Source organism: Malania oleifera, chromosome 11, assembly GCF_029873635.1.
Source record: "Malania oleifera isolate guangnan ecotype guangnan chromosome 11, ASM2987363v1, whole genome shotgun sequence".
NCBI lineage: Eukaryota > Viridiplantae > Streptophyta > Magnoliopsida > Santalales > Ximeniaceae > Malania > Malania oleifera.
In genome coordinates this window covers 67,053,362-67,070,373 of record NC_080427.1, presented here as the reverse complement: position 1 = coordinate 67,070,373, position 17,012 = coordinate 67,053,362, and the positions used below count along the sequence as shown (strand labels likewise).

The following is a 17,012-nucleotide window of genomic DNA, read 5'->3' as shown; positions in this document are numbered from 1 at the left end:
AAGCTTCTCTTATCCCTTCTCTCTTGTGTTGCTCACTTATTGCTATTTGCTTTATATATATACTGTGATATAATACCCTTGCTCTTGCCAAGAAAACTTTGTGATTGTAGAAAAAGTTGTATATATGTGAAATACGTCTATTCACCCCCCCTTTAGATGCATATCTAGGCCAACAACCATAATACTCGTTCTCATGCCATACAATTTTGACTGATAAATCATAATATAATAAGCTACCCAGGGAACATATAATTTTCTGAAAACAAGGGTATGATCATCTCTAGGGTTTAATTTAACTCTAACTATATGTTTTACTAGAAAAAGAGATGATCAACCCATTCGCTTTAGTTTTCCCTAAATACGTATAATAATCAAAACTATCATTTTTATATGCCTTATTTGTTTAGAAAAACATATACACTAGTCTTGTAATCATATACTTAATTTAATCGGTTCATATTTCAAAAATAGTTGACATAATCTAATCCCCTTACTTGTTCCTAAAAAATATGCCTAAAACCTTTGGAGAACTGAAACCCTAGCTTCTGAACCGGCCGAGGAATATGGACGTGCAAGCCGAGAGGAGGAAAAGAGGACTGGAGAGTGAGAGGATGACCCGGGGGAGCTTATGAGAGAGAGAGACACGTGGGGGTTGAGAGAGGAAACCCTAGGAGAGAGAAAATATGAGTTGAAATGAAATATTATAATAAAACCTAACTTATAAGTCCCTGCCCCGCTGAAAATCGTCTACGGTTTTCCTGAAACCGTCGACAGTTTCCCTGAGCTCACTAAAATCGTCGACAGTTTGGCCCCGTGCCAAGCCTTCTTCCTTTTTTTTCTTTACTTTTTATCTTTCCTTTTTTTTTTCTTGGTTCGGGTTCCTACATCCTCCCCTCCTTATAAAAATTTCGTCCTCAAAATTGCTAACTACTACTTATCACACCCTCTAAAATTTGAAACTATTACTTGACTCTAGAAAGAGCTGGCAGCCACCCATATAACGGTTCCGTCCCAAGTTTATTAATCACCATCACTTATGGAGGAGGAATACCATGGTTACATCAAGGGTTTCTGGGAGATTACATTTAGCAAAACAAAACTCGCCCAAAACCACTCTTAAACTTACAACTTAACTAAACAACTTACACAATGCCATTATATATTCAAAACAAACCAAGCACTTACCTGAACTCCTTGCTGAACAACTGTGGGTACCTCTGGCCTATTTCTTCCTCCAATTCCCATGAAGCTTCCTCAACGGCGTGATTACACTAGAGTACCTTCACCAATGGGATTCTCTAAGTACATAGCTCCCGTTCCTTACTATCTAGGATCTAAATTGGCTCTTCATCATATGACAAGGTATCCCTAATCTTCAAGGACTCATAACTTATCACGTGCGAATGATTTGGGACGTACTTCCTCAACATAGACACGTGGAACACGTCATGGATCCTAGATAGTGCTAGGGGTAACGCTGTCCTGTAAGCAATTGGACCAACCCTCTCCAGTATCTCGAATGACCCGATGTACCTAGGGCTTAGCTTACCCTTTTTTATAAATCTCATAACTCCCTTCATCGGAGCAATCCTCTAAAATATCCTATCCCTTACCTCGAACTCTAACTCTCATCGGCGTATATCAACGTAACTCTTTTGTTGACTCTGATATGTTTTAATTCTAACCTTGATGAGTTTGATCTTATCAGAAGTCTGCTGTATAATTTCTAGCCCCAAAATTCGCCGTTCCCCAACCTCATCCCAATACAATGGAGATCGGCACCTCCGACCATATAATGCTTCATATGGTGTCATCCCAATACTAGCCTGTTAGATGTTGTTGTAGGCAAACTCAACTAACGAAAGATACTGAATCCAACTACCACCGAAATCCAGTACATATGCCTGCAACATATCCTCCAATATCTGGATCGTTTTCTCCTACTGTCCATCAGTCTGGGGGTGAAATGTTGTACTGAAAGTAAGTTGAGATCCCAATGCTTCCTACAAACTCTTCATAGAATCGGGAGGTGAACCATGGGTCCCGATTTGATGTAATGGACACCGGCACGCCATGCAACTTGACTACCTATTAAACATACAACTATGCTAATCTATGCAAGGAGTAGTTAACTTTAATCAGAACAAAATGGGCAGTCTTCATCAATCAGTCAACAACTACCCAGATGACGTTTTGCTCATGAAGTGTCGGTGGTAACCTTGTGATGAAATCCATGGAAATGTGTTCCCATTTCCACTCAGGAATGTGAAGTGGTTGCAACGGTCCTGTTGGCCTTTGATGCTCAGCCTTCACTTGCTGACATGTCAGGCACTGCCCTACGAATCGAGCAATTTCTCTCTTCATATTATTCCACCATAAAGATTCCCGCAGATCCCTATACATCTTAGTGCTTCCTGGATGTACTGTATAGAGAAATCGATGTGCCTATTCCAGAATAGTTCTTTTAATCTCAGCGTCATTGGGTACACACAACCTGGTGTAAAACCTCAACACCCCCTCGCCTGAGACATTAAAATATGCCCTCAGCCCACTCTGTACTTTATCCATCATCTTCATCAACTCTGCATTTTTCATCTGAGTAGCTCTAATCCTCTCCAGCAAGGTTGGTTGGATTACCAGGCTAGCAATGAATGCCTGGTGATTTCTTTCCACTAATTCCACACCGAACCTTTCCAGGTCCATCCTGATCCGATGTTGGGCTACAACTGCTGACATCGACACATTCACTAACTTCCGACTCAACGCATCAACTACCACATTAGCTTTTCTTGGGTGGTAACTGATGGTGCAATCATAGTTTTTTATTAGCTCAAGCCATCTCCTCCGCCTCATAGTCAGCTCCTTCTGCGTGAAAAAGTACTTAAGACTTTTATGATCTGTAAAGATCTTGCACCTTTCACCGTACAGTTAGTGCCTCTAGATTTTCAACGCATAGACTATCGTTGCCAATTCCATATCATGCGTGAGATAGTTCTTCTCGTACTCCTTGAGTTGGCAAAAAGCATATGCAATGACCTTTCCTTGTTGCATCAAGACACACCCCAACCCTTTCTAAGATGCGTCACTGTATATCACAAATCCACCATCTCCTGATGGAATGGTTAGAACCAGAGTAGTGATGAGTTGCTGCTTCAATTCCTGGAAGCTCTGCTCACAATCACCAATCCACTCAAAATTCACATTCTTTCTCGTTAACCATGTCAGAGGATCGGATAGTTTAGAAAATCTTTCCATGAATCAGCGATAGTATCTTACTAGACTCAAGAAACTCCTGATCTTATGCACGTTCTTTGGTCTCGCCCAATCTACTACCGCCTCTATCTTACTCGAGTCCACCGAAATACCACCTCTGGATATTACATGTCCCAGAACTACAACTTGTTCCAACCATAATTCGCATTGCTTGAATTTCGCATATAGTTTCCTTTCTTTAAGCACCTAAAGTACCAGCCTCAACTGATTCTCATGCTCCTTGGGAATTTTTGAATAAACCAGGATGTCATCAATGAACACTACCACAAATTGATCCAGATACTTATGAAAGATCCCGTTCATCAGATCTATGAATGCTGTCAGAGCATTAGTTAGTCTGAAAGGCATGACCAAAAACTCATAATGGCCATACTTAGTTCGGAAATCAGTTTTTGGTACATCATCTGATTAGACTTTCACCTGATGATACCCATATCGGAGGTCAATCTTGGAGAAGACCTATGTTCCCTGAAGTTAGTCAAACAGATCATCAATATGGGGTAGCGGGTACTTGTTCTTAACTATCACTTTATTGATTTTTCGGTAGTCGATACATATCCTAATCGTCTCATCTTTATTTTTCACGAACAACACTGGTGCTCCCCAAGGTGATACGCTAGGTCTGATAAACCCCTTGTCTAGTAATTCTTGTAGTTGCTCCTTTAATTCCTTCAATTCAGCTAGAGTCATTCTATATGGAGCCTTAGAAATCGGGGCCTTACCTGGAAGTAAGTTAATTGATTGTCTAGGATATTCAAGATATTCAACTAGAGTTGGTGAAGGCGACAGCGGCCGACAAGTTTGAGTTGGTGAGGTCTGGCTGAAGGAGTTGTGACCAGAGATGGAGTTGTATTGGGTCTCTAACTACGCTCTGGTGTGGCTGTTCATCGTGTGACTAGGAGCAAAGGCAACGAAGGAGGTGGTCGCATGGTATGTGGTTGGGAGCAGAGGTAGCAGAGATGGTGGTCATGTGGGCCTACCGGAGTTGATGCTATGGTGTGATAGCCCGGAGAAGGTGACCGAAGAGGGATTGTTGGCTGTTGCGAGTGAGACTGTGAGGGGCTATTGGTTTGGTGTGGGTGCTTGCCGGTGTGAGGAGAAGGAGGATGGTGGTGGTTTGTAGATCTGCAGGTGAGGTTGCCAAGGTTGGTTCGAAGGTGGTAATAGTGAGGTGAGGGAGAAGGGGTGATGGGAGGATTTGGGCGTGCTCGTGGGGATGATCAATTCGCGTGAGAGAGAGAGAGAGAGAGGGTTGCGAACAAAGGGGAGGTAAGGAGAGGTTGCTGTGTAGCAAGATCTGCAGAATGAGCTGTGTTGGCCCCCTTCTATGCCTGCGAGTAGCAACCCTTATATGCTTTTTGCCTTTTTGTTTTTTGGTTTTGCATGCCCCCATGGGGAAAATGGAGTGACCCATTGGAGGAAGTTGCACAACTTTTTTTAAAAAAAATACGGCCCCATAGTTTTTCATATATTATTCTTTTTTTTTCTTTTTCTCTTTTCCTTTTTGTGTTTTTGTTTCGTTGTAATAATAAGAATAATAATGATAATAATAAACTACTACTACTACTACTACTACTAATAAGAATAATAATGATAATAATAAACTACTACTACTACTACTACTACTACTACTAATAATAATAATAATAATAATAATGACAATAACAATAATAATAATAATAATTTATAGCCCCTTTTTTGTATTTTTCTTCCTGTATTCTTTTTATATTATTTGTTGCATTTTATCGTCCAACCCTATCCTCCCGAAAAGAGAGACTTGGCTGAAAATTTAAAACTTGATTTCTCGAAAATAGAAGGACCCGGACTCCATTTTTTCTAAAATTTTCGAAATTCGATGAAAACGTACCGGGACTCATTAAAAACACTAGGACTTGGTAAAAACAAACCAGGGCTCGGTAAAAGCACCAAGACTCATTGAAAAAGAACTGGGACTTGGTAAAAATACTGGGACTCACTTAACATGCACCGAGACTCTGTAAAACATACCGGGACTCGGTAAAAATATCGGGACTCGATAAAAACATCGGGACTCAACTTCAGACACCGAGACTCATTGAAAACATACTGGGACTCGGTTTAGGACACTGGGACTCAATTGGGTTTCTCAAAAAGGGTCCTCCAATTTCCGGGGCTCAAAGTCAGCTTTTATTGTGATGGGTCTTCTTGGGGAGGCCTGGTTAAAATTGGGGTGTCGATAGTGTTAGTAGATGTTTTTAAAGTAGTCACTTTCTTTATTTTATTTTGCTCATTTAATCTCTTATTAATAGCCAACTCGTATGTGATGAGTGACCCTATTAGTTCATCTAGGGACATTGCCTTTAAGTCTATACCCTTAACTATAGCAGTAACATTTGCTTCCCAAACAGGTGGCAAACCCCTAAGAATTTTCCTAATCATTTCATATGTAGGATATGGCTTGCCTAATGCATGTAGTGAGTTGATGATATGAGTCAAACGGGTGTACATGCTCTGTATGGATTCACTAGTATTCATCTTGAATGCTTCATATTCACTAGTCAACATGTCAATTCTACTATCCTTAACATCTCTAATGCCCTCATAAGTAACCTCTAATTTATCCCATATTTCCTTGGTAGTCAAGCATGCCATAACCTTGTTGAATTCATTTACATCAAGACCATAATATAAATTATTCATAGCAGTTGCATTTATACTAACAACTTTCATATCATCATCAGTGTATTCATCCTCAGTCTTAGGTACTCTAACCTCATCTATAGTTTTCATGGGAACCTAATTTCCTTTAGAGACAACTCTCCACACCTTCCAATTAATATTTTGAAGGTAAATGAGCATCCTTTGTTTCTAGAAAGTGTAGTTCACACCACTGAAAATAGGACGACGTGTGGATGAGGGTCCCTCAGGAAAAAGGGTTACAGTATTATGAGTCATTTTTATCTTTTTACAGAAAAAACGATTAAGTCTAAGCAGTTAGGCTTTGATACCAATTGTTGATTTTACTGTAATCCCAAGAAGGGGGTGAATTGGATATTTAAAATTTTTCTTGCCTGGGTCAACTAACCAACAACAGTATTTCACAAACTTAGGGTCAATCTTGAGCATATATGAAATAAACCAATAGATGCAATTGCAATCAGTTTGCTTCATATGAATTTAAACAAACAAGCACAATATAGTAAAGCAGATAAAATAAAAGTCACACCAGATTTGTTATCGAGGTTCGGCAAAAGTGCCTACGTCCCCGCCTCTAGCTTGCAATCCCGATGATTCTACTAAAGCTCACTTAACGGGTGGAGCGACACCGTATACAACACCAGGTCAAATTATAAAGATTGACCTCAACCTTTACAACCAATCCTTACGGGCTAGATTAACACCCCTTCGGGCCACGCTTGGAATACAACAAATAATGAAACACAAATTTTGTGTACAATATACGTGCTTCACTAATAAGTAGATATGTACCAGTATAACCAATGTATTTCAATAAGATAGGATTTATAAGCTCGATGAAGATTATATAACTACTCTCAAGATAATGCAAATATAGCAATCACATTGTGAGAGTGTATGTGTAGGGATCTTTTATTCAAAATAACAATATCAATCACAATGTTCAATATCAAAGATCTGAAACACACAAGCAAAAATCTCGTAAATGTTTTTCAAAAGTTAAGCACACGAGATATTTTGAAAATAAGCTTGTCAAAAATATTTTCTTTAAAACCAAATACAAGCTCTTGAGTCTTGCAATAAGAATGTAAAGACTCACTAGCTTAAGAAAATTTTTCCAAAATAAATTTATGGATTAAATCACAAGGGAACACTTTTTGGCTTACTCTCACTAAAATAAAAAATCAATCAAAGTATATGAGAATGTAAGCTTGTAGTAGTAGTGTAGGTTATCTCAAGATACTCTCACCAAAGATGTTTTTACAAAAAGAATGAGTAAGGGTGGAGTATGTAAGCTTGTATGTGAAAGAATGACTCAAGGAATTTCAGAGAATATTTTTGTTAGTCAAAGTCTTAATCACTCTTTAATTTTTCCAAATGAAGGTATATATATAGCCTTTGATAAAAATATAACCGTTGGGACACAAAGGGAATTTTTAGAAAAGTTTAATCAGCCTTTTAACCTTGATTACCGCGGTTAAATAATGACAATCCAAGAGTTTTGGTTGCCCGGTCCTTAGGGTCAGTTGCCCAAACAGACACACATACAAAAGGTTAATTTTTGAGTTTAAGTGCCCGAGGGTGAGTACGGTTGGCTGGGCCAAGGCGATTTTCCAATCGTTCGAGATTCGGTTGTTTGGTGAGTTTTTCGGTTTGCCAAACCTCACAATTCGGTTGCTCGGGTTTTTTTGAACTAAAACATCGGGCGGCCGGGAAAGGTAAAAAGTGTTAGCATTTACGTTCGGTCGACCGTGAATAGTACATTCATTTTGGACTGATCGCCCGAGCCAAGTCAACTTATTGACTTTTTACCTATTTAGTCGATCGAGGCGTTTTTAACGCGTTAAGATCGGTCGGCCGAAACCCTTTCAAAATTTAAGATAGGTCTAGTTTTTGCTTAAATTTCACCCTAATTTGCATAAATATAACTTGTGAGCTAAAGGAGATTTTTCAAGTGTGTTAAGGGACCTAAGGTCGATTCATGACCATTGAACTTATATTAGCCTATCATACATGCAATGCATTAATTATTACAACTCATGATTATTACAGACCCAAAATTAATTTAATCATTAAATACAAATGAAAACAATTTGATCTTCATTTCCCTTGTATTTCCATATGCAACAATATAATGCAAGACTTTGCCATTTCATGCAAGAATGAACCTGCACACAAACTTAGAGTATAGGTAAGATACAAAGATATTTGTTATTATCAAAACAGGATATAACGTCAACAATAAATATTTTAAAATATTATTCAACCTTTGTTAGGATTACCAAATAACATATTTTACTAATATTTCTTCTTTGCAAACAACTATTAGGAATAATAATTTATTATTAATTGTAATAAAATGATATATAAAATAACAGTGACATTACCCCCACACCTCTCGCGCGTGATCCCACGCTTTTTTTCCGCATAAAAACACTATCCATAGTGGCATCTCAAGACCTCTGGTCATCTCTCTCTCTCTCTGCATAAACTGTACGCGGTCTCCAGTTTTTCTCTCTAGGTTTGAGCTGCGGCCATGGCCAGTACTGATCAAGAACACAGAAAAGCGGAAGAGACTGCACCTGGCGAAGATGAAGATACTGGAGCCCAGGTTGATCCGATCGTCAGGCTTGAAGAGGTCGCCGTCACCACCGGTGAAGAAGATGAAGACCCCATACTCGATCTGTACGATTTCTGCTTCTGTTCCTTAGGTTTTTTGCTGTTTTCCAGGGTTCATTTCTTGTTGCTTACTTTCGATTATGTTTTCTGAGGGTTTCAGGAAAGCAAAGCTCTATCGATTCGATAAAGTAGGGAATCAGTGGAAGGAGAGAGGCGCTGGTACTGTGAAGCTTCTGAAACACAAGGAGTCTGGTAAAGTTCGGCTTGTTATGCGCCAATCCAAGACTCTCAAGATCTGCGCAAATCATCTAGGTTTATCTCTCTCTCCCCCTCTCTCGTGCTTATTTTTGTGAATTTGTTTATAATTTATGCAACCTTCTGATTTGTGTTCTTAATTTTTTTTTAATACATGTGCGATCATTTTGCAGTTGTTCCAACGATGAAAGTGCAGGAACATTCAGGAAATGATAAATCATGCGTGTGGCATGCTACTGATTTCGCTGATGGGGAGCTGAAGGATGAGATGTTCTGTATTCGCTTTGCTTCTGTTGAGAGTGAGTATTGCTTCTGTTGATTATTTCTTCTTGACTTAGTTTCTGTTAAATATTTGACTGCCTTATAGCGAATCATATTTGGATCTTTAAAAAATGATGATTTTGGATTTGTTGTTAGCTCAATTTTGATTGCTCTGAGCCATAAAATTCGTGGCATTATTTTAGAGCTCACTGACTTGTGCTGATTGGGACGTGATTGTACATAAATATGAAGATTTTAAATTTTAATGTCCATTTTACGGAAGAAAATTAAGTAATCTTAGGTTACTAAATGATGTAATTGTAAATGTGATTTGTGTTGGTAGAAGTTCTTTGGTCCTTGTTTTGATCTTGCAGTATTTGGTCCTATGTTTTTTACTTGTATGAAGATATAGAGTAGACTCTGTTCACATTATCCTATATTTTCTCCCAAGTTTTTCATAGAATGTTGCCTTACTAAGACAATGACACTAGAGCATTACTTGTAAATAAATAGAAATGCATTGGAGGCAGATTGTTGGTTAGTCAACTGTGTGAACAAATAAGTAAGAACTGCTTTGGCTCCTGCCAAGGACAGGCAATCTGATATTGGATCCTGTTGGAAGCTTTGAATGTATAAAGAACTGCCATTTTCTGATCAAGTTTCATGGATCTTGGCCCCATTATTGTTTCAGTGTGAATGTAGTTTGTGATCTCATCGGCTTGTTTGTCACACGGAGCTCGAGCCTTTATTGATTTTCATGGATAAGACACGTTTTTTGATGAAAAATATGGGTTAATAATGTTGGCTTTTGCGATATATGAAGCTTCCTTATTTTCATCTACTATCTTCCAATTTCTAAACCTGCTTATCTGGAATAATGCTAGCCAAGAGCCAAATGTGTATCCATTTTAAGACATCTTAGGCACTGCATTATTTATTAGCTAAATACATTGTCAATTTGAGTGTTTTTTTATGAGTTTTTAATGTGATTAGCATGCATGATAATTTCAATAAATAGTATTAAACTGATTGGTTCTCAATAGGCAGTCTATGCGACTAAATTATGTGAATTCAACAAAGCAAGTTGCTTCTGATGAATCAGTTCCCATATTCCTGGGTGACTGAACTCTTCAAATTTTTTTTAATGATTTTTAATGTGCATGCAATGTGGATGTGTATGTGCTTTCCTTGACTGTTGTAGGCATGTAGTGTTATGATTGTTGCATTTATCCTATAATCTTTCAACATGAAACAATTGTTGCATTTATCCTCGTATCTTTCAATAAGAAACAATGCTAATTGCAATATCAAAGGCTCATGCCTGTTTTATGACATGTCAAAACTGGTTTCATTCAAGGTTATTTGTTTTGGCTGAGTGATTGACAGGATTAATAGTTTCTGTTCACTCACTCCCTCTCTCTCATGCCTGTGCATGTGTGGGTGGCGGCGGCCTGTGACTATGTAAGGATTTGTATTTTATATTTTTGCTTTCAAGATTTAATTTGAGTTGACTTTTAAAATTAATATGATGAACACTTTTTTGTTTATATATATATATATATATATATATATATAAATTCTTTTTTTAGAAGTTTAGACACCTTAACTTTGCATAATGATCGGATACATCACCTTTGGTTGAATCTATGTTCCCTAGTGACAAATTCCATGGGATCTTTAATGCATGCCTTGTCTCCTAAAAGAATATTTAGAAGCAAAACTTTCAGGTACGCTAGAAGTCCAGAATGTAGATGCAACTTTGACTAAAAATTTTTGGATTACTGGTTCATTTAATCTTCTAATTTTGAGTTGCAAGTTAGTTGTTTTCTGATTCTTAATGGATCTCAATGCCCTGAAAAGTTGTCTAATTTACTCAACTTTGGTCACTTTTGAGTGATGTGCACATTTAAAATGTTAGCAGTAAAAAGTCATTGAATAGTTTGGCAGAAATGCATGAAATAGGATGACGTGGAATTATTATTACGCCATCCTTATGTAGTTTATTTCTAAGATTTTAGAGGGGTGTTGAGGGAACAAAGCTTTGATCCACTGCCTCTTATTGCTCTCATTGTTTCTATAATTTTGTGTTTATTAGCATGAGCAATGCATGTGCCCCACTGATTTTGGGAGTCAGATAGGTTTTTTGGTAGTTATGGTGAGGAGTGCATGTGAAAAATAAGAGCTTGTACTCGCAGTAATGTAAATTTGTCAAAATATTTTTGCCCGTTTACCCCATTGCTTGAAATTTTAATTTTGACTGTGAGTGTGAAATGAGGACTTCTTTAGAATAATATGGAAAAAAAATGAGGATTGAAAATTGCCTCCAGTTTCTTCCGTTAATAGCATAGATGACAACCATGTGATACTGCTTTTAGAATAGATTCACTCAAAACATGCCTCTGAACTCATGAAGTGAACACCGTTTTTTGTGGGAATTGGTTTGACATCATCTATGTTTAGATAAAGAAAAATATTTCATAAAACTGTTTTGTGATGAATGTTGGTTTGCACCGCTGCATGCTGGGTTTAGGAAGATTGTAATTGTAATTGTAATTGTAATTAAGAAGTTGTAGCTATTAGCGTTGCATGTGGAGTCTATATTGCTAATTTCTGGTATGGTGAAAAGGCTGCATAAACTTCCCAGGGATAATATATATATAATCTCTGTACAGATTGCAAGACCTTCATGGAAATGGTTCAGGAGGCTGCTGAATCACCGGCAAAGAAAGAAGAAAGCAAAGAAACCACAGCTGCTGCTGGACTTCTTGAGAAATTGAGTGTTGGGGATGATGAAGCAGAGGAGAAACCCCAGAAAGAGGTTCCTGTTACGAGCAAGGAGGCAGAATCTGGAAGTGAGCACGAGAAGGCCAAGGAAGTGGAATCTGGAAGTAAGCAGGAGAAGCCTGATGTGGATAAGAAAGATGAGTCCCTATCCCCAGCATAGGCCAGAATGGGAGCACATTTTCTGGTCATTTACTGAGAAACTTGCCATATTGATTTGGGTCGAATGGTTGGTAGATTCTACCCCTTTGCCTGCTGGGTTTGAGTTCTCCTTCCGCTGTGTTTTGAGTTCTCCATGGCAATTGCGCGCAGTTAAATTTAGCGGTATTAGGATCCGGGTCGGTGATGGTGTCTGCATTCTTCTGAGTTCTGGGTCTTTGTTGTCTGTCAATCGATCAGTATTGGATACTGCGGTGCTTGTCCTAGGTATGGGTTCATTGGTTTTAGAGAGTGATCTCATGAGGATGTCGTGTTAGGGTCGATCTTGTGAGCATTTCCTTTTTAAGGTCTTTTCCCCTGCTCCTTTCATTTGTTGGTTGTGTTTTGGATCTCATTTGTTCATTTTAATTTGTTATGTTCCTTTTCCTAAATTCCTATCATTTGGTTGGTTTTGGCATTCCAATGCATGAAGCTGCATTTATCTTCACTGGAGTTTTCAATGTATTTACTTAGTGTTTGAAGTCTAAATCATTTGGATTTGTATGAATTTGAATAAAACACAAGTGTAAATTCATATGAATTCAAATTTAAGGTATACATTTATATTCAATGGAGTTTAAAAAAAAATATATTTACTTAGTGATTTTGGAAATATATAATCTCTCCTTGGGGAATAAGATAGTTTTCATCATGTTAGCCTTTCCTAAAGCCTAGAAGTCCCCAAGTGTTTTGGGAGTTCTCTTTTTGTTGCAAATTGATTTTTTAAAAACATTAGGTTGAAATGGAAAATTTTATTTCTAGTCAAGGATTAATATCCTCCTTAAATTAGATATGTGGAGGTTCTTATCATTGGTCTTACTTAAGGATGCTGGCTTTACCTAACCCTAAATTTACTTGGAAAGAATTCCAAATACTTTAGCCTATTTTTTTTAAAAAAAAAATAATTAAAGCTCGATGGCATTTTTTTTTTTTCTCGAAGAATTTTCACAAGATCTTCTCAAAAATAAATAAATCTAGATGATTAAAGTGCTTTTATCTGGTAGGTCTTATGGGCAATTTTTAATTCGCATGGTGCAGTCCATTGTACTAATATGAGACAGATATATTGTTATACTAAATTCAAAAATCTAGATTTTATGTTAATCTTAAAAGGGACACTTCCGCATGCTTTCTTGTACATGTAAGATTAAATTTAATTGGTACGGTACTCTTTATATTGTATTCTCCCGACTAACATATCTTTAAAAGGTAAAATGCATCATTTTTGTCTGTTAATGGAGGCCTGATTGGATCTTTACTGAAAAATCATCCTAGTTCCTCATCTAAAATTCGTTTAGGCTCACTTTTCTTTTGATCATGGGAATCAATTTCCAAATTTAGGTTTGAAATTCCTAGTCCCTACATTTAACCTAGAGTCTTCCTTAACCACGAATTAACCCTCACATTGACACAAAAATTCACATCAAAATTGCTTATAGACCCACAATCCCCAATCTCATGTTGGCATACATTAATCATTTCCGATACCCCTTAAATCACACTTGTCTCAAACCTTAACCTCTCCTCATGCTTTTCCACCATGTACTCTTTTAAGAGATAAGGTCACTTGGTCCAAATCCCTTTCCCCCATGCACCCCCTTTGTGTTGCTCCCCCTCATTGGGCTGAAATTACACCCTTTCCTCATTTTCTTTAGTAACATTTGCCTCCCACCCATTCAACCCTAATGCTTAACCAATGGGCTTCCTCTAGCTCAATTCCCTCATTATCTTTGTTACAGCCCATTGAAAGTCATTTTTTTTGCAATGGGAAAAGAGGACATGCTCTCACATTCTCACACCCATGGCCTACCATTCATTCTTCCCTTTACCCTCTCTTCCTCTTACCCTAGCTCTTGCATTAGTCTTCCTTACTGAGCTAGGAACCTACTTAATATATTTATTTTGGCGGGTGCTCTTGATATTGGAGGAATTCAAGTAAGGTAAACCATCTCTCCTAGTTACTAGTAAATATATATCTTTTGTGTGGTAATATAATTTTGCTTCATGTGTTTATGTTTGAGAATGACTAAGGTTATTGGTGTCTTTTGTTTATTTGTGATTAATTTGATGAATAACAATAAGTGTATGTCTCTGTGTGTGCGTGTGTATTTTTTTTTAGTCAACAAGTGTATGTGCATCTATTTTGAAAATTAATAAGGGTAAGCATATGTATTTTCAAAAAAACAATATAACATTGTTGAAAAATCAAAATTTTCAAACAAAAACGGAGATTTTTCAAAACAAAGACTTTAAGTGTTTTCAAGGATTTCAAAAATCATCAACATATTTTCCAAATCTTAATTTGAAAATATTTGGATGAACTATAGATGACTTGCTTCCTTTTTGAAGGATATGTAGGGAATCTACATGGTAGATCTAGCCATAATAACCAAAAACATAAAGTTCTCCATTCTTCTCTTTCTTTTTTCTTTTTCTTTTTCTTTTAGGAATTATGCATGAATGTTTGTTTGCTTTGGAAAAGACATAAAGTAATAGATTATCTATGAGGTTAAGTCTTCTGTAAAAATTAAACAAAAGCCTATTCAAAAGGAATTTTGGGTATAGAGAGTATTTTGTAAAAAGAACAAAAGAGGGTTTGTTGCAAGCAGTCAACCAATCTTTGCACATAGTCGATCGGCTATTGTTGCAACTCATTCAAAATGATTTTATTTAAATTATTTTCGAAGAAAATTGTTTCTCTTAAGGGAGACACACATAAACACAAGGTAAGTACAGTAATCATTCATAGAATGTAACGCCCCAAAAACACATACATAAAATACATAAAATCCCATATCATATCCACATCATTCACAAACACATGCCCTTAAAACTCATATGTAAAATTATCAAGGATCCGGTGGGGTCCAAAATATCATTGTCCATAATTTAATTAATAAAAGACGGAAGTAAAGTATTTTTCTACAACCATAACTACGAGAGAGCTAACCCAACCTTGGCATCAACAAGTCCAAAATAAACATGTGTCCACCTCAGAATGTCCAAAAACATCTAACATAAACAAAACAGTATCCTACCCACACTCCCCCTTGGTGAGATCGTCTAAGTTCGGTCCTGGAGCTCTTAGGCTCAACTCCTTGAATGTAGTAACTTGACCCAGGAAATAAAGAAATAAATAAATAAATAAAAGAGAGGGATGAAAAATTCAAAAACAGGGACAACATGGCCTCGTCAACGAATCCCAGTTTTCGTCGACGAGTGCCTTTCTAAGGATTGTCGACGAAGTTTAAGTCCTCATCGACGAAGAGATACCGAGAGTTCGGAATAATTTCAGGCTTCAGGTTCATTGACGAAGCCTTGTGGTCGTCCACGAATGACCTTTTGTAGCTCGTCGACGAATGCTCCACTTTGTCGACCAGGGCAGTCGGGTCAAAGACTTAAAGGAGAAGAAACATAAGATGTTTTGAAAATAAATATCTTTTCTCTCTCTCTCTCTCTCTCTAACCTATGAGCTATACTCTCTCTCTCCTTGATTTTCTCACCGATTGTCACCAAATTCAACGATCAAAGTTATCACTAAGATCTAGGAGTATTTCTCTACAAGCCTAGCAGAGTGGATTTTTGATCTGGGCATTTCGGGTCCCACTCCAAAAAGCTAGGGTTTTGGCCTTTTGGGGTGTTTTTTAGGAAAACAGGTAAGGGGATTATATTATGTCAGCTAATCTTACAGATTTTACCAATTTAAAATGTTGGAAATGTTTATATGTGTAAAATTACGGCTTTTCTAGGGTTTCTGAGCCTAGGGTTCGATTAACCGACTTTATTTTAAAAACCAATTGATCAAATTCAAATATGATATTTTTAAATTAAAGTACTTGACTTTTTGAACGTTTTCACCGGTTGAGAATTTGGGATTTGAAACCATAGGGGTATTTTACAACGAACCAAAGGCGGTAGGGTTGATTATCTCAATTTTTCCAGTATTTAGTTATATATCTATATTTTTAGTAAAATAACAACTTGGAGATACTCATACCCCTATTTTTAGTACAATATTTATTCTCTCAATAGTTGTGTATTTATGAATTACCTGATGAAAAATTGTATGACATGAGTACAGTTTTTAATTGGCATAAATGAGCAAGTTTTGTCTGATACTAATATGATATGACGACTATATGCTGAGATATGATACGACGACTATATGCCGATATGTAATATGATGGCTAGATGCTGAGTTTATGATATGTTGTTGGAATTGGTGTGATCCCAAGAGGGGGGGGGGGGTGAATTGGGTTTTAAAATATTTTTCACTAATTTAAACACTTACGCCGATTCACCACATTTTATATCTCATTCAATATTGAGAAACGTGTATGTACAACAATTAAGTGATCAGTGTGTGCATACATACACGTGTGCCACATTCTCATTTAAATAAGTTCTGTGTATATGCAAGATGATTATAACAAAATATGAACAGATATACGCATGCTGAGATTTAAGTACAGGAATTTAAATGAGACAGAGAGAGCGACACTAGATCTGTTATTGAGGTTCGGCCAAACCGGCCTACATCCCCGCCTTCGGCTTACCCCCCAAGGATTCCACTAAACCTGCTCACTTAACAGGGTAGAACAAAAGCCTTTTACATCCTCTCCTAACGAGGCGAGGAAAACCTCAGCTCAATTATTAGGTTGAGACAAACTAGTCTCACTTGCGGGGCTAAGACTCCCTAGTTCAATTATGGGCTGAACCGAACTGGTCTCACTTACGGGACTGAGACTCCCCAATTCAATTAACGGGCTGAACCCAACCGTTACATTAAAAATATTTTTGTACATGAAAGTGCTTCTAAAAATACAAGCTGAGATGTACACAATAAGCTCAATAAAAACATACACTCCAATGATATGAAATGATGCTCAAGGGAGTAAGGGTGCTTAACTCGATTTAAACCCAAAAATTTTTTCTCCAAAAAGATATTT

General features: G+C 37.3%; 1 protein-coding gene across 1 annotated transcript; it reads left to right on the top strand.

The window, feature by feature from the left end:
• The first annotated feature begins 8,349 nt into the window (after positions 1-8,349).
• Positions 8,350-12,455, top strand: LOC131143514 (ran-binding protein 1 homolog b-like). The gene is made up of 4 exons (XM_058091873.1): positions 8,350-8,634; positions 8,729-8,880; positions 8,997-9,122; positions 11,757-12,455. Exons 1-4 carry the CDS (start codon positions 8,486-8,488, stop codon positions 12,026-12,028), a joined length of 699 nt encoding a protein of 232 aa, XP_057947856.1. The 5' UTR covers positions 8,350-8,485; the 3' UTR covers positions 12,029-12,455.
• The last annotated feature ends 4,557 nt before the right edge of the window (positions 12,456-17,012 follow it).